Genomic DNA, 18,865 nt, shown 5'->3' with positions numbered 1-18,865 from the left:
TGGAGTTGAGTTTGAATGTTTGATTGAGATTTTCAAACCACAAACATTGAATTTGATTGTTCAAATATTTTCAACCCAATTAATTCAACGCATGATCACCTCTACCCCTATCTCACTTACATACTTTCTCTAGAAGGGAATATGAATAAAATTCGAACATTTTTTAGATATGTTAATTTAATTTGGTTATCATTTTACGGGCTTTTAAAAATTTCCATGTAATTTTAAAATCTATTAAAAACATAAAATGGTTATAAACCGTAGAGTAAACTATAAATTTGGTCAATCCAGTTTGTTAAAAATAACACTTTTTGTTTTTGCATTTTTTAAATTATAAGTTGGTTATCGTAGTTTGCAAAAACGTCCGGATCAAATCTTCCTTCTAACAGCTGTTAAAAAGAATGCTACTAAATGAGGAACATTTTCGTCATTTTATTGATTTTTTTTTGTCTTCTATGAATCAAAATAGATTTTATAATTTTTAGTCTGTGGTTTTTAATTAGGTAAACGATAAAAAAATCGATAAAAAGACAAAAATGTCCATCATTTAACGAAAAATTTCAAGGACCATTACAAGAAATGATCAAAACCGAATTTTTTTTTACAAACTACGATGATCATCTTGTAATTTTAAAACTATAAAAATAAAACCTTTTATTTTACAAGGTTTAAGAAGGAAAATTTTAGTTTACTCAATAATAAATGATTACATATATTCCAAGTTGCCGTGTGTTTGGAGATAGTATTTAAAGAAAAAATGATTGGAATGATGGTAGGGTTTGACTTGCATTGCATGGACATCATGCTCGACTCTTTGAACGCTGTGGGCCCATATTCACCTCATTATCTCCGGGTCCCCTCCTTTCGGTAAAAAAAAAAAAAAAGTTTATTCAGACAGCATAAAATAGAATAAATAAAATGATCAATTCATTTTAATGAGTTGTTTATATAGTTTGATTGATTTATATAATTTATTAAATTATAATAAATAATTATTTTTTTAAAATAAAATATATCATTAGAAAGTTTTCGTCAAAACAATTAAAATGACACTAAAATAAAAAGTTTATTTAGTTTTCAATTTTTATATTATTCCAATCTACATTATTTTTTATTATTAATGTATAATAGAAAACTGTATAAAAATAATATTTTGAAGATAGTAAAATGAAAGTTTAAAAAACAAAAAATACAATAAATAAAATTTAAAGAATGAATAAAATGTAAAATGAGTTTTATTTGATGTTTTTTAAAAGAATTGAGTTTTATTTTGATGTTATGTTGGTAAAATATAAATGTGTTCCAGCATATTCCATGGGGTAAATGTGGAACAAATAAATCTCTGCATTTACTACAATCGAACAAAATGTTTGTCTGGTCCTACTAAAATGACTGGTCAATGGCTATGGTGGTAAAATTGACTTTTAAAGTAAGGGTAAAACTGGAAAAACCCAATACACTTTCATATTTGAGTGATTAAGTCACTTAGACATTTTTTTTAACATATATATCACTACACTTACTAAAATCAAACAATAAATTGTCTTGCTAACTCTAAAAAATGACTAATAACTAACTAAGGATTTGTTTGTTAGTATCTTATTAAGTTTGATGAGATTTGTAGCTTATTCATTTAACTATATATGACTGTCTGGTAGTGGCTTAATGATATAGAAAGTGGCTAATTCAGTAAGCTTCTAAGGAGAGCTCTACGCAGAATGCCAAGTTTTTTCTAAACATGTCCCTCCTAATTAAAAAAACACGCTTCTTCTATCTATAAAAAAGTCGTTCTAAACAAAAACCTTTTCAATCTATACAGACATATTAATATGTTGGTCCCGAAAAGGGTTCTACAAGAGTTTATAGGTACAAGAGTTTATAGGTACAACAGTTTGTAGAAGGGGGGTTTGAGTACAAACACATAAATTTTACTTTTTATGTTCGTTTATTGATATGAGAAGATTAATAGAAAATTCAAAGATTGTTATGGAATAAGATAAAGGAAGACCTAATATAAACAATCTATGAGGATCACTAAGTAGATGCACAAAGAAGATAAGAATAAGAGAGAAAAGAATCTTGAGGAAGAAGGCGTAGCTGAGAAAAAGGGTTTTCTCAGCTATTTATACCCATTACATTTAATGCTCCTCATAAAGTATAATCCACGTGTCATGAGAGGGATGAAGGGCTTGTACTTGTCTATAAGACATGGTAGGCTTTTGGCCGCATATGAACAGTTGCATTTAAAGAGTTGGTAAACATGTTTGGAGACAATAAAATAACTCCGTACATGTATCTTTCTGTGTAAAGCATGAGGATTGTTCTTTTGTGCGTATAGAATAAGACAAAAACTAATTTTGTTGAACAAGATTTTTTGGTCAGAGATAGTAAGAAATCGGTGAGGACTCTTCAGCTATCTCTGAGAATGGACTTTTATGACTTTAGAATCATTATATGCATCTGTTGAACTTTTTTTTATGTGATACATGTCATAGGACAATTTCAAAACCCAAGATTCCACCTTGGTTTGGGGTCCCCAATTTTAAATGCACACTACACAACTCCACTCTGCATACGTACTCATGTCTATTCTGTCCCCGTGTGGTTTAGAGATAGTCCACACGTAGATTTCACCTAGGTTTGGTGTTGTTGTGTTCTTAAGTCCAACCTAGGCCATGACCAAAGTTTGGGGTGCAATATTAGGGGAAATTATATCTTCACTCACCATACCTCATATCTTTGGAAGGAACATGGGAGGAGTAAAACCCATTACTACTACACCTCGTTGGCCAGATTATAACATATTAAATGCGGCACAAAAAGAACAACTCTGACAATCTCAACATCCAATCTCATTAATCGGCATAAAATCATGGCCAAGTGGGAAGTTTAACCCGAATAGGGAATCACACTACAAGACTCCACCCCAATCCACCATTATAAGTATAGTAACTCAACTTGGGTGGGAATAATACGTCAAAATCCGAGAACCATACGATATTGCCTTGGTACGTGAATTTTATGCATGCCTACACCAAGGTGCCTACACCAAGGTGTTTACGGTGAATTCAACTCAGTCGTCATAAGGGGGAAGACTGTACATATTATAGTCGAGGCAATAAACATACTTTACCACCTCCAATGCCCACAAACTTGGGGTATACATTAGGGAGCACCATCAATTATGAGAGAAAGAGATAGGGAAGGCACCCCCTCCTATAGGTTGCAGGAGCACTAGAAGGAGTAGGGACAGTTGTTGGTCTCAGATGGATCTACAAGAGTTTATAGGTAACAATTTGTAGAAGAGGGTATCAATTCAAACACACAATTTTCACTTTCTAAATTCTTTATTGATATGAGAAGATCAATACATAATTTATAGATTTTTTTGGTGAAGAAAATAAGATACATAACTTATCTAAACAACCTAAGAAGCACACAAGACATAGAAAAGCAAGAGAGAAAATGCTTGCTTGAGAAGATGCTATAAATTTGCTTGAGAGTAAGCTTAGTTTTGCATGTATGTGCAATTCTCCGTTGTATGTAAGCTTAGCTTCGCAGTCTGGATAAGAGAGTCTACATAGCTATTTATACCCATTGTATTTAATGCAAGTCAAATGGTATAAAGCTCGTGGAAAACTTCTAGACGTCAGCTTGTCCTTTGTCTTCAAATATGCAGGCTTTTGGCCGTATATGAATAGCTGTCTTTCACAAAGTAGGTAAGCACGCTTGGAGGCAATAGAGTGACTTTGTACATGTGCTTTACTTTAAGAGGGTTGTCTTTTGTGTGTAGAAGGATAAGACAAAAACTAATCTTGTAGATAAAGATTCATTTGATTGCTGGCACTGACATAACTCTAGAGTTTCTTCAGTGTTCGTTGAATTTTGTATAGACTTTATACTCGATTATAGACATGCTTTTATCACTGAAACCGCTTCAGATCATGAACTGCTTGTCTCTATCTTCAGCTATATTTTTGATATCGCTGAAGGTTTCTTTGGTGTGAGTTTTGTCTTCTTGAAACAACATATTCAAGGTAACAAACATAAGAGGATATTTTGATGTATCAAAGTATCAATCCGATTAACCGTACGATTTGAGTGAAAGCTATTAGGATTCTAACTCCCAACTGTTTTCTTCTACAGATTTTCCCAAAAGATTTCTAATTGATTTATTTAATTCTTTTTTGCAATTATTTAAGTAATTCAATCAATCAACTGATATAGATCGTATAGTTAATAGTAGTTATAGTTATTGTGTTACTTGGTACCTAGTTCCCTGGGTTCGATACTCGTACTTATTATACTTATTACCTAATTCGACACTGTAGATTTGCAGTTAGATTTAGGGGGTGTAAACCCGCCTATCAGTATCATAGTGTACATATTGTATATATCATGGGTATCACAGTGAAATCGTTTCTATGCATTTTTTAACAATGGCGATAATTTTTAAGTAACACATTGTGTATCTTGTGTTCACATGATGTTCATTGGAATAAGGCCATCAGGGAGAGGGGCAAGGAGAGATAAGATTTCTAAAATACCTAAAATATTTTTTAATTAAAATTTTTACTCAAAATTATTAATTTTCTAATCTATACTTTGATTTGTGGTTAAGATTACATCTCCCAGAATGACCTCCTATATATATATATATATATGGAATTTGAAATTTTCAAAACTAGTATATTAATTATCTTAAATTATTGGTTTATGATGGATATTGTGAATCTCACAAATTGTAAAGTTCTTAAATGGTTAAACCCTTATCAATTATCTAAAAAGTGTCTTCTCTTAACCACAAGGGTGGTGTCTGATTGCTTTGAGCTTGGCTCCAAAGGTCAAAAGTACCAGGAGGTCTCATGTTCAAATCCAAGGAGGAATAAAAATCTCTTTGTGGCCACGGAGGTGTAAATGCGATGACTCCAGGCTATCTGCAATCTGCAAAGCAGGTAGTCGTCCTGGGATTAGTCGGCTCGCATAACGGGTTGAATATCCAGGTTAATAAATAAAAAGTGCCTTCTCTTTAGAACTATGTAATTTGTGAGATCTAATTTGCATCACAAAAATTAGTTATAAAATAAAATCTGACATAATTTTGAAAAGCTTATCTTCTCTCTCCTGTTCACTTCTCTTATCTCCTCCCCTCTGTAACATACACATGCACACACAAGGTGAACATATTGTGAACATTTTCTTACGGGGAAGAGAGAGATGTATAGAATTTGAATTACCTAAAAACTGCATGAATTAAGTGATTTCTAATGGATTTCACGAATCTCATAATTTTTAGAGTTCTCAAATGATTAACCCTTATACACACCCTTGTATACATACATGAGAGAGGGAGTCGTGACCCTCGTCCCCAACCACTTCCTATTTGAAATAATTAATTCCATGGACATTTTTTGATAATGGATAAATCTGCACACTTGTAAAACGAAAGGAATATATTATTTCTTTATTGATATATCAATAGATCAGTAACAATATACGATAAACCAATAACATGAAAAATTAATAAAGTCCAATCACTTTGAACTTATTAAACTTTTGATGAATATGGTTGCCATTCTTTTCACTTTTGTCCATGTGACAAATGTTGTTAACAAGGTCCGTTAACTTTAGAGCATTTTGCTATTTTTCTCATTTATTTAATTTTGTATTAAAACTTAACAAAAATATTATTATATCACATATACCTACCCATCTCTTTTCTTCTCTATCATCAACCTCGTCGGCCACCTTGAGTTCATCGGTTCCATCACTTGCTCATCCCTTTTCTTCTTCTTGCACACATATCATTTATAGTGCCCATTCCCCTGGCAAGACACCCTTTTCGGCACACCATAACTATTGTGACCCTCATCGACACAACTCTCAGATAACTCCGTCCGCTACCCTTTCGGCGAGATCATTGTCTTTTGCCTCTATGTATATGTGGGTGTGTGAACACCTATAACACCTTATGTTCCCCATATACACTTATTTATCATCTCGATCTCTTATATGTGAGTATCAAAATATCATGGTTGTGTGTGTATACAAGATCTGGTGTGTCTAGAACCACCATCGTAGATCTATTGTTGTTTATATCAAGGTGAAATACAAAGACAATAATATAACACACAAAGATCATGGGTTAGTTTTTTCCTCTTTGATTGTTGTATTTATAGAGTTCTTTGAGATCTGCCTTTATTGTGTCTGTGCAACATGAAAGGAAGTCACTGATTCGCTTAAGTTTTTTAATTATTAACAAATTTAAAAACACGTAGATCTGGTGTGCATATGCATGCAAAAGGGAAGGGGGAATGGGTGTCAAAAATGGTATATATGCAAGGAAGAAGGGACATTGAAAATGTTGTTTAACTATTATAAAACCTAGATCTATTAAGGAGGCCAGAGTTGTAGAAGGGTTGGAGAAAGAAATGAGCAAGTTACGAAATCGACAAACTAATGGTGGCCGACGAGGTCTACGGTTGGAAAAGAAAATGGGTGGGTGAGGGGCTGTTTACCTAAATGCTTACCCGGTAAGTGCTTAACGTTAGGAGTCAACATTATAATTTATTTTATTGGGTAAGGTTGTAGTACATCAAAACGTATTCCATGAAACACTTTTCCTGGTAAGCGCTTACCCGGGTAAAATTCGTCACCCTCACTTACCGGGCAAGACTCTCCATCATTATTCTCGTTCTTACCGGGTAAGATTCTTGGCTCTTGTCATGTTCATCCGGTGAGAAAAATTATCCATTAAATACTTACGGGGTAAACGTTTAGTAAATGACCCCTGAGTATACTTAATATAATAATTTTTTGTTTAATTTTCTAATATAAATTTAAATAAATGAAGAAAAAAGCAAAATGTATTAAAGTTAACGGATCTTGTCACGGATCAAAATTAAAATAAAATGGTAATCACCCTAAAAAAATGTAATTAATTTCTATAGACCTAACGGCGCGTGACAACCCTAATTTACTCAAAAATTTATTTATTAAAAAATATTCATAAAAATTTATTTATTAAAAAATATTCATAAAAATAGAATCGGTCGATTATAAGAATAGAGTAGATCTTTTTGGACTTTTTCGTTATTTTAATGTAATGGTGACTTACAATTAGTCAAACCTAAAAATAGAAAATTCAATAAATAAAACATTAAAAACAAGTACCCACCGAACAATGAATCATTGACTAAACGACGTCACCTCCAACCCCTTTGACTCTCTCTCTCTTTCTCTCTCTCCCCCTTCAAAACCCCCCACCCCCTTTCTCTCTCTCTCCTCCACTGGTCTCTCTTTTTCTCTAATACACAATTGATTCTTACACAAACACACACAAATGGCGAGGGATAAGAGCAACGAGTTGTACCTGAGTGTCCCCAGCTTCTTCAAGTGCCCAATATCCATGGACGTTATGAAATCTCCTGTCAGCCTCTGCACCGGCGTCACTTACGACCGCACCAGCATCCAAAATTGGCTAGATTCCGGCCACAACACCTGTCCGGCAACCATGCAAGTCCTTCATTCCACCGACGTCGTCCCAAACCTCACCCTTCGCCGCCTCATTCGCGTCTGGTCTGATTCCTCTCTCCTCTGTCCTGAATCACACGCCATCTTCAACAATCCCATAGCCATTGACTATATTACAAAATTGATCAGTAACGGAGAAACGGAAAACCTTTCCTTAGGTGCATTGTTGAGGATTGTTGAATTGGCGAAGTTGTCTGAGGAAGGTAGAGAATCCTTGGCGAATTTGGACGGATTCGTTCCAATGATGGTGAGGATTCTGAAACACAGTGATGAAGTTGAAGTCGTCGAATTAGTGGTTACCGCTTTGGATCTGATTCTATCTATCAAAGGAGTCAAAGACCGATTAAAGAAATTTAATCTCGATGATGCTTTCTTTTCGCCGTTCAATATTGTTCTTCAAAAAGGCAGCTTAGATGCTAGAATTAGAGCCGCTAGGGTTTTGGAATCACTCGCCGTGTTCGATAACGAATCTCGACGAGTAATCGCTGACCAAAAAGGCTTATTGAACGAGCTGTATCATTTTACGAACACCCTTACCGATTGGACGGCTATTGACGTCGGATTAGCAGCTCTTATCGCGATTTCCACTTCCAGGCAGGTAAAAAAGGAGCTGGTCCGGCTGGGGATAGTGAGGACAGCAGCAAGGATCCTGTCCGATTCTGAAAATCCTGTTGGAATGATGGAAAAAGCTATGAAGGTACTGCAGATGGTATCGACGTGCAGGGAGGGACGGACAGCGATATCAGAGGACGAGAAATGTGTGACGGCCGTCGTTCAGCGGCTGATAAAGGTTTCAACGGCGACGACGGAGCTCGGAATCGTAATGATATGGAGCGTTTGTTACATGTGGAGAGATCGTAGTGCTCTGGAAGCGGCGATGAGGAACAACGGTTTGACGAAGGTGTTGTTGGTGATGCAGAGCAATTGCTCCGGCACGGTGAAGCAAATGTGCCGGGAATTGGTGAAGGTTTTCCGAGTTAACTCAAAGTCTTGTTTGGCGAGCTACGAAACGCGTACAACTCACATCACGCCGTATTGACTGGGTCAACTCGGACTGGGTCTATACACTTTTTTGTTTGTTTTAGCATCTGACGACTTACGGATTACATCCAAAAGCTGTAAATCAAAATTTCATTATTATAAAATTCACAAATTCATCCATAAATCAAGCAGAAAACGTCAATTACTTATTACCCTCAAATTCTGAAGTCAACAAAACTTATATTATGTCTTTTTAATTCTTTAATAATAAAAATATAAATGTGTTGTTTATACTATGTTTATTATAATATGTGGTTATAATGAATAAGTGTTTATATTCATTATGAATTGTGATTAATGATGAATAACATATCAAATATTTATAATTAATTTATTATTCATAATGAATATTCATCATGAAAAAGAATACTTGTTACATCATGAACTTTTTTCATATTTTTAATTAATTTTGATTTTCTAACAAAACTAATGTAGTTGAAGAGTTGGTTACAATTTTTATTTTTAATTAAATAATCTTCTTATTTTTGCAAAAAATAATGTTATCGAAGAGTTGGTTACAATTTTTATTTTTTAATTAAATAATCTTCTTATTTTTAATACATAAACAAAAACTCGACTTGGTAAAAATAAATAGTCGTTATGGCTGATATTCTAAAGATCATGGGCTCATCTTGAGGGAGGTTGCCGTATATTTTCAGTATGAATAGAGTGGTTATAGATACGAAAACTAAAACACTTTTATTATTATTTAATCAGTGAGTTTTTCAGCAAAGTGATTTGAATGTGTTATGTATAAATATCGATTAGACTATACAATCTAATGAAACAGTTGTTTGGATCATGAGGAAACGTTGTAATCAACTGCATCATAATCAACAGAGTACCAAAATTCTCCTTAAAAAGTGATATCAATAATCTTTGTTTAATGTATATGTATTTAAATTGTTGTCATGTTTTAATTTCCTTTTACAAATTGTTTCCAACCGATATGTTGGAGTATTTGGATAGAACGTATTTGTGTTACACAAAGGCATTCTCGAAAACCTTGCGATGTTTGATAATAGGGTCGGTCCAATGGTTTTGGATGTCCTGGACAGAGAGCCAAAAACATGCCCCTACTCCAATGAACCAAGAATCCAAGAAGACAAATTTTAAGGGGTTTGGAACCTAGTCAAACTACGCGGCTCATCCCTACGCTAGTTATTATTGAAAAAAAATTATAATGGGGGACATAAACAAAAACCCTGAACAACAAAACAAATATAAGGTTACTTATTCATCTAAAATGGTGTCTTCGTGCATTTCGTGAAACAAAATCTTCAATTAATCTATCATATTCAATCTATGCTAAAAACTTACTTTCGATGTTTAAAATTGCTAACGCGTTAAGCCTCTCTTGGCTCATGGTAGCCCAAATATGATTTCAATAACTTTAATTTTGAAAAACTTCTTTCGGCGGATGTTACCGTGACCGATATAGTTAACAAAATCTTGTAGGCAAGCAACATGTGTGGGAATATATCCACCTTCTACACAAATTCCATAACATTATCCTGAGAACTAGCATTTTCAATAGGTTTTTCTTGCCTCGCAACAAATTTATTTAGCGATCCATGTAAAGATTGAGCCATGTCTTGTTATTTTTTTTTTCTTTTTCTATTTTGAGCATCGGAAAGTTGTGATCTATGAAACATATTTAATCAAACCAAATTGTTTAAACTTCAAACAAGCAAGCGATCACTAAATATGCAATATTGAAATTACGGATTACCTAAAGGTTAAACCAAATCAGATTCAAGAATAGATTCACCAAATATGCAAAATTATAAATCACCAAGAGGAGAACTAGAAGGAAAACACCTGAGTGGCTGAGTCCTTTGGATTGAAGTGGATCGTTGACAAATGACAAATCAGTAATCTGTAATCACATCCCAAAAACTTTATCATTGACAAATCAGTAAATCACATCCCAAATCCAAAAAGGGGGGAAACCCATAAGCACGCAATGGAGACCAAGAGAAGGATTATTGGGCATGAACATCAATGAAGTTTGATCACTCATCACTGTACTCAATCTTTACATAAACACCTTTTTAGAAATTTCAAGAAGAATCCATATACTCATATATAAGGGAGTGAAGAAAGTTGTGTGCTAAATAGGAATTAGTAAATACCTTATACCACATTACCACCACGGACTGCAATATGACACTGATATATGTTGAAAATTCAATATATAAAGCACCCATTTTACGTTTTATTAGTTAAATTAGTTTTCTTTCATTCCCATTTTGAGTCATTTTTATTAATTTCTTTATACATTTGTTATTATGGAGCTAAATATTGTGGTTGACTTGTTGGTACTCAAGGAAGAAGCTAATGGAGAGTTTTTATTAAACAGCAGGATGCTACAGCATTGGAGCAGCAACGATCTGATAGATGCGCAACTTTTTGGAGAACTTATTGATTAAGCTGCTTCCTTTTTGAGCTTTGTGGAATACAGTTGGAGATTGCTGGAATCTGTGATTAAAACTCTTGTTAGGAATATGTACTTTCTAGTTCCTCTAATTGTACCTTGTAACTAGTTTTAGGAAGCTTAGCCTCCAAGATTTGTCTTTTTGTCTTTTAGTGACTCATTTGGGTATAAAAGAAGGGCTTGTGGTTCCATTTTGATGATCCATCCTAAACACCATCTAGCTTTAAAATCAACCATCTCCAAGGGTGATTTGTAGTGAACTTTTGGGCAATACAAGTTCTTCGTCTTTTTTCTTCTTTAATTTATCGTCTTTTAATTTCTGCTCTTTATTTTACGTTCCTTTACGTTTATTGTCATTTACATTCCGTTATTTAATTTCCGTAATTTACATTCTCGTCATTTACATTCTCGTCATTTACTTTATCGTCATTTATTTTCTCGTAATTTATTTTCTCGTAATTTACTTTACGCAATTTATATTTATGTCTTTACTTTCCGTCATTTATTTTTCTTGTAATTTACTTTCCGTTATGAGTAGCTAAGTTTTTATAGCTTGGGTGTGAGACGAAAATGTGAGATTTTCAAACCAAAAGAAAGTAGCTAAGTGTTTTCGTAAACGACGTTCCATTATTTCATTCGAGTTTTTATAAAACCAAGCACACTTCTTGACGGGTTGATCACTTTGAAAGTGTTAAAGTGCCATGGACTTATAGATAAGCCATTGAATGCACGTCAACTTGGATGACATAAGAGGTAGACTTGAGAAAGTTGCCGACAAGGAGACTTGTCATTTATGTTTTTCAAACTTAACTCCCGACGGGTTGGTCACTCTTCGAAAGTGTCAAAGTGCGATAGATTCAGAGAGTGATTTTTAAGAAAGAGATTTGTTTATCCATATATTTTGAAAACACCATCGTGTCGCTATCCCTGGTCCGGACACCACATAGAGATATGGGTGAAAAACTATAATATAGTGCAATGGTGAAGTCCGAGAGAAATGCCTTCAAAATAGATGGTGGAACTTAGTTTCGAAACAATGCTTGCTGTAGCATTCCTACAACATTGACTACTGGAATTTGTGTTTGGGTCTCACCTTAAGTCTTACACCCTTGCTACTTTTATATATTTTGTATTTTGTTTTAATTCACCTTACAATCAAACAAAAGTCTTCAAAATCGTCACCTGAAATCATCTCTTTCATTGGACTCTTATTTTACTTTGGCTACAATCTCCGTGGATGATATTCCGGTACTTGTACCACTTTATTACTTGAAAAGACGACATTAGGCCGTATTGTATACTTGCTTTGTGGCCCAATTTCTTTGTCTAACGGTGTGCGATATAACCGACCAGACACCACAGTCTAGGGCCCTCGGCAGTCGGCGATGGCGGCCAATGGCCGACGGGAGCGAGAGCCGGGAGGGAAGGTCGAAGCCTTGAAGGGAACTAGGAAAGATGAGGTGGAGACTGGAGCGTCCGACGTTGTAGTCGTAGGTGTCGATTAGTCGATCGAAGACGGATCTCTGGAGTCTAGACTCTGATAACATAGACGGGCTTGGCTTAGGCTATGATGCCCCTTGGGCTGTGGATGCCATGGGCAAAGGCCCATGTCCAGGGCCGACCCTGTTTGGTAATGTGCTCATTTTTGCAGCGAGACGATTAGGTTGCATTAGCTCATAATGATTCCCCAACTACCTCAAGTAACACCTTTGTGGGGCAACCTAGCATATATCATCTCCAAGATGATGATACCCAACAACGGCGCGTGTGGTGATGCAGTCATGCCTCAAGCGTTAGAAGCCACGACGAGGTCGTGACGTTTTTCAAGGTGTGACTTATGGTAGCATATCTTTATATCATATAAATTATTATACATATAAACATATATATATATATATATATTATTATTATTATAACTCAATTAGCCAATGATATTGAATAATTTAAATTTGGTTATGCATTATAAACTAAAAAAGTAAGAAAAATCAAATATTATGTTACAAAAACAACACATTATCTCATGGCGTGCCACAAACATAATGTGGCGTGAGACACAAGTCTTAAGCCATGGCGGTTGCGGTGAACTTTTTAGAACACTGAATACAATGCAAACATTAGTGTTCAAAAAAGCTATCAGCAACAGCCGCTGTGTTTTAAGGCTTGCGTCTCACGACATGTTAAGTCTATGGCACGCCATGACCTAATGCACGGTTTTGTAAAGCAATATTTGATTTTTATTACTTTTTTATCGTCTTATTTATTAGTTTCTAATGTATAACTTAATTTGAATTATTTAATATCACCATAATAGTAGAAAATATATGTTTATATGTATAATTATGTATATGATATAAAGGTTTGCCACTATAAGTCATGCCTAGAAAAATGCCATGACATCATCGTGGCTCCGAAGGCTTGACCTCTCCGCCACACCACGTCTCACGCCACTTAAAATCTTGGCAAACACACGATTATGAAAGCAATTATCTAAGTATAAATGCAACAAAAATACATGTATATCATGGTTATAGTGTAGGTCAACGAGAAGAGGGACTCAAATCATATCTAACAAATCTAATGACAGTTAGAAGTGAGGGAAAACCAAAACTAGTGAACAATAAAATTACAAATGAAACAATCAAATATCCTTCAAATGTATTCTCTAGCAAAACAAACAGATTCGTGTACCCTTAAAAACGACAACTCAATATTAAGCCTAAAAGTATAACGTTTCATTCTAGTGCTAGTAGGTGACTTCCACAATGACTTAAAAACCGCCTTTGAGATCTTCTGGTTCCAAATTGCATGCCAGAGACTTTGGACACGACTTTGGTGCACGTTACCTAAACACATTTTCAATGAACTTGACTTAGTGCAAGTCACCTAAAAAGTAGCTTGTTTGGTGCACATTAGGCTACAAGTCACGTGGAGTGTGTGACTTCAAACAAGAGCTATAACTCACTAAATAAGTCACATACAACAACAAAGGTAACATTATTTGTACCACAAATTTTAACACTCTACCTTGATTCTAAACTATTTTCACAAGTAAAGGAATCATATTCCATCTTGAACAAAACTTAAAGGCCAAAGATAATAAGTAACTCTACCTTGAGCAAATATCCTTCATGGATATCCCAATTGTTGGTCTCAAAACGGACGAATGACTTTACTACAAGTTTGTTGAAATGGGTGGGGGTTTGAATAGAAACATGATATTTTTCAAAATTTAATTCCCTTTTTTTAATAGAATTTAATCAATATGAATTACATATTGTTGTGGAAATAGGAAAGAAAACCCTAACCTGAACAATCTATTTTGAATAACAAATATGATCAAGATCACAAAGAAATAAACACACATAATTTCATTCACTTAGATCAAGTTGTTTGAATCACTCTTTAATAGCTCATACAGAGTTCTCCCTCACTTGGAATGCTTAGGATGTTCAACATCCGAAACTTAGGGCTTAGCTGGTATTTATAGGTGATACATTAAATATGGCTAGCAACTTCTTTCATGTGTCATTATCAGATTGGTTGACTTGAACCATCTCTAAAATGGTTGACGTGTAGGTGTTGTTTGTTTTTAAGAGGTACTAAAGTCTTATTTTACTTTTGATTGATAAGAGATGGTACTGAAGTCTGAAAAATGAATCAATAAGACTGTTTTGTTTTTGTAAAATGATAAATTTCTGAATTTGTGTAATTGTTTATTTTACCTCCAATTGCTTATTTAAAGATTCTAAAATTGATGTTCAAAAAAAATTACAATATTTTCTCTCCAAATTAATGAATAACCATGCATCTAAGAACAAAAAAAAACTTACATTCAAAACAAAATATAACAATCACATGCTTATGCTGAGCAGATTATGCTTTAGCCCAGACACACAAGCAACTTTAGATACAGAAACGTTGCCTTTTGTGAGCATCCCATATCCTTTAATATGTCCTTGCTTATTGTCGCCAAAGGTCACACTTCCTCTCATATTGTCTTTGAATGAGGAGAGCAACTCTTTGTTCCCAGTCATATGCTTTGAACATCCAGAGTCAAGATACCAGAGGTGCACATGTTGTTTTTATAAAACAGATTTAGAGATTTTTAGATGCCCATTTCATAATGGTTTCCTTAACGTTAGGCTTAGGGATTTCTTTCTTTTTAACCGTTTTTTTTTTTGAAAAGTTGGTTTTCCAGTTGCGACTGGTATGCCCGTCTTTGTCTTGGGATTCTGCTTCTTTTGGGTCTCATGAAAATTTCATTTCTCGTATCCAGAGATAATGCAGTGAGGGCCAGAAAAGTGTTGCTTCAATTGAAGCAATAGAGAAAGACACTTGCAATCATGAAGACAGTCTAAATGATATTTGACTTTTGAAATTTTGGGGCCTTATAATTACAATATGTCCTACCATTAGATGTTCTATTGAACTTCTTATCTAATCCAAACTTATTCTTTTTTGAATTGGCCTTTATCTTCTCTTGCATAACCTTTTGATATCCCTTTCCCTCTAGACCTTCAGAGGTTTCATTGAAACATAGGAATTACAATTTTCATTAATGACCCATTTCTCTTTCTGTTCCCGTGTGAACTTAATAGGCTTTTGGAAATTTAGACTCGAAGATTTTGGAATTGAGGTTTTAGACTTGTTTTCTTTTGCTCTTTTCTCCTTTTTCAGCTCCAGACAAGATTTGGTTTTTAAGCACACATCCATGAAGTCAGTACTCATGGGAATCTTCATATTCTGTACTGTTATTGGAACAAATTTAAGAAGAATCCCATTTGGAAGTTTTGTAACTTCTGGTCCTGACGCACTATCTCTGTCTCAATCTCCTCTTTATCCAAGTCATCTTCTGACTCAGAATCAAAATCAAGAAAATCTCATTTATGACTTGCGATGTTAGAGTTATTATTGAGCTCTTGTGGCATTTTAAAAGATTTAAGAATCTCGTCTGCATTGATGTTGAAAAAATGTTCATTCGAGAGTTCTTTCATCTGATCAAGATTTTGAGATTCCCATGGATATTTGTCAAAACTATCCTTATCTTGTTGCATGGAAGAGTTTAAATTGAGCATTCTACTTGGAATGATCTCTGGTTCACTTTGTTCCGATACAAAGCACTGATACAGAGCTTCAAGCAGGTCATGCTCAAATATCTTTCTCACTTTTTCTGTATACTCTGACATTAAGAATTGATCCAAAGTTTTCATCAAATCCTTTTCAAATTCTCTTCTTAAACTTATCTCTATATGTCCAAGGATGAAGTCATCAGCCTTAGGATTTAAAGATTTTTGATCAAAACTACCAAAGCAGAAAGTTTTGTCCTTCTTTTATGTGCTTTTTAAATCAACTTGTTTGATTTTTGGTGAATTATTTGCAGAAGTATAGGCTATGTTTTTTAGTTTTAATTTTCTTGCTCTAGCTCCTATTTCAAACTTGGTTTTCTTAAAAACAGATGGCTCATATAAAACCAGAAAGTCTGGTTTTTGTTCTTTCCCCATACAGAATACAGATTCTAAGGTAGATCTTTTCTTGCAGGTAAAGGGGTCTAAGTCTTCAAATTCTAGACCGGTCGTATCCTATTATGAATTGATCTTTTCATGCACTAGCTGAGCATCTTGATATTTCTTGATCAAGAGCTCTGTCTTTTGTAAGCTCTGGTGCAAGAAGTCTTTTTTCTTTTGAAAATAGTATTTAAGAGCATGAAAATTTAGTCCATTCACATTCTTTTTTTGCTATCTTCTTATATTTTTAAACAAGAGCCTTTTAATCTCATCACACTCTGATTTGAAGACATTCTCTGTGGAGGATTTAATTTTTAAGGTTATTTTATTTTCTACAGGGAGTTCCTTTTTTTCCTCAGTAAGATGCTTCGTTTCATGTTTATAAATATGCATTTCTTTCTCAATCAATTTTCTCTTTTTGTTCTCTTTTTGGAGCTCCTGCTGGAGTTTTTCAAAATCGTGAGACAATATAATTATATTTTTCTCAAGCTTTGTATAATCATCTTCTAAAGTAGAGCAAACCTATGAATTAGCGGCAGACAAGTCTATCGCATCATCATTAGCCACGGCCATGCCGCAGAAGAGTGCTTGAGGTTCATCATCAGAAGTTAAGTCAGAGACCCAATGTTCTTGTTTTGCCATTAAACTCATATGTGGCCGGTTATACTTGTACTTGTTTTTGTAGTACAAGGCATCCTTCACCAGAGGCCTCTGCACTCAGCAGCAAAGTGACTGAGCTTCCCGCATCTATAACATTTGTCATTCATCTGCTTAGGGTTTTCAGGTTTTTCTTCCTCCTTCTTCACTAGCTACGGAGGTGCCTGCTTCTGCTCATACACGGGTTTCTTAAATTTTTCATTCCTCTTTTCTCTCCCTCTTCTGTCAAAAGACCTTCTACCATGCATCTTTGTGAACTCCTTAGTAATGAGAGCCAATGATTTTGCAAAAGCACTAATGTCGTCGTCTTCAGAGCTAGATGCTTTGTCCTCTCCATCACTTTCTGCGAGCAACACTTTTTTCTCTTTTCTCTTATCTTCTCTGCATGAACTTTATCTGGTTTTATTATCTTTGTATGGTCTAGAAGAATTAGTCATTTTTTTGTCTCAGAGACCATGGTTAGAGGACCATCCATGGTTGTTTTCTTCTTCTGGACTTCTTTCTCATGAGCTTGTAGGGTACTATATACATCATGCAGTGTCTACTGTTCCAAGTCCTGATTTTCCTGCAAAGACATAGAAAAATTTGCCTATTCCTCATTTAGCCTTTTCAAGAACAACATATTGTTCTCTTCCTAGGTTCTGACCACATCACACTTCTTGCATTTCTTTATGAGTGTGTTGAACCTGTGATAAGTTTATTCTAAGGACTCATTAGGAAGAGCTTGAAAGCTATTATATTCATTTAGACATTGGGCACGTCTATTCTTCCTCATCTTGACTCCACCATCCAGCTAATTTGCATGTTGATCCAATAGATCCTTGGCAGATTCACAGGCATTCAAGGATTGGAATATTTCATTAGTAAAGGATTGGAATATTTCATTAGTAATTGCCATGATCAATAGCCTTTTGACTTTTTGATTGATTTCGATTCTTATTTTATCTTCATCATCCCATTCTTTCCTATCCTTAAGAATCCTAATCGCTAGGATCTCAGCAGTAGTGAGTGTAGCAGGTACTCTTGGAACAATAGTCATTGGAGTATAAGGACCATTGTTGACAGATTCAAATAACTCAAGATCTAAATCCTCATAGAAATTTATCATGCGTATTTTCCATTAACGATATTCATCCCTGAGAAGAGTAGGGGGTTTGGTGAGAGAACCTACGCTATACATAGCTTTCCACGTTTGATTCGCCATTTCAACAGAAAAACGGGGTATGAAGAGAAATTTTACACTAAGAGTGACTTGGTTTGAAGCAATGGAAATTGATCACAGAGAACTTGATGAAATTGTTTGAAATAAATAAATCTTCAATGACATGAATTAAATCAACTGCTATTCACAAGAATAGACATAAAATACAGAAAACTCGAAAAAATAGGGATCTAGAATGAACAATAATTTTAAAGAAGAAATTAACCTAGTAAAAGAGGAATAATCCTTAACAGATTGGATCGATCTAACCAATAGATTAATTAGATGGCTTGGATATCAATTGTAGGAACCCAAATCCTCAATTACACTAGTAACTAATGCAAACTACAAATAAATGAGCATAATCAAATTAGCATTAATACTAATTAGGTTAATGAAATACGACAAGTAAACAGTAGTGGAAATCAAATACTATTTGGGGAAACTATCGTAATCAAATATATTTCAAAGTTTAGAGAATAAACAATTACA

General features: G+C 34.5%; 1 protein-coding gene across 1 annotated transcript; it reads left to right on the top strand.

The window, feature by feature from the left end:
• The first annotated feature begins 7,312 nt into the window (after positions 1 to 7,312).
• LOC112514807 (U-box domain-containing protein 28-like) lies at positions 7,313 to 8,694 on the top strand. Its single transcript, XM_025121416.1, has one exon. The coding sequence runs from the start codon at positions 7,343 to 7,345 to the stop codon at positions 8,570 to 8,572; it is 1,230 nt and encodes a 409-aa protein (XP_024977184.1). The 5' UTR covers positions 7,313 to 7,342; the 3' UTR covers positions 8,573 to 8,694.
• The last annotated feature ends 10,171 nt before the right edge of the window (positions 8,695 to 18,865 follow it).

This window comes from Cynara cardunculus, assembly GCF_001531365.2.
Source record: "Cynara cardunculus var. scolymus isolate 2C chromosome LG 6, CcrdV1, whole genome shotgun sequence".
NCBI lineage: Eukaryota > Viridiplantae > Streptophyta > Magnoliopsida > Asterales > Asteraceae > Cynara > Cynara cardunculus.
The sequence above is the reverse complement of the archived record's forward strand: the minus strand, read 5'-3'. Positions and strand labels throughout refer to the sequence as shown.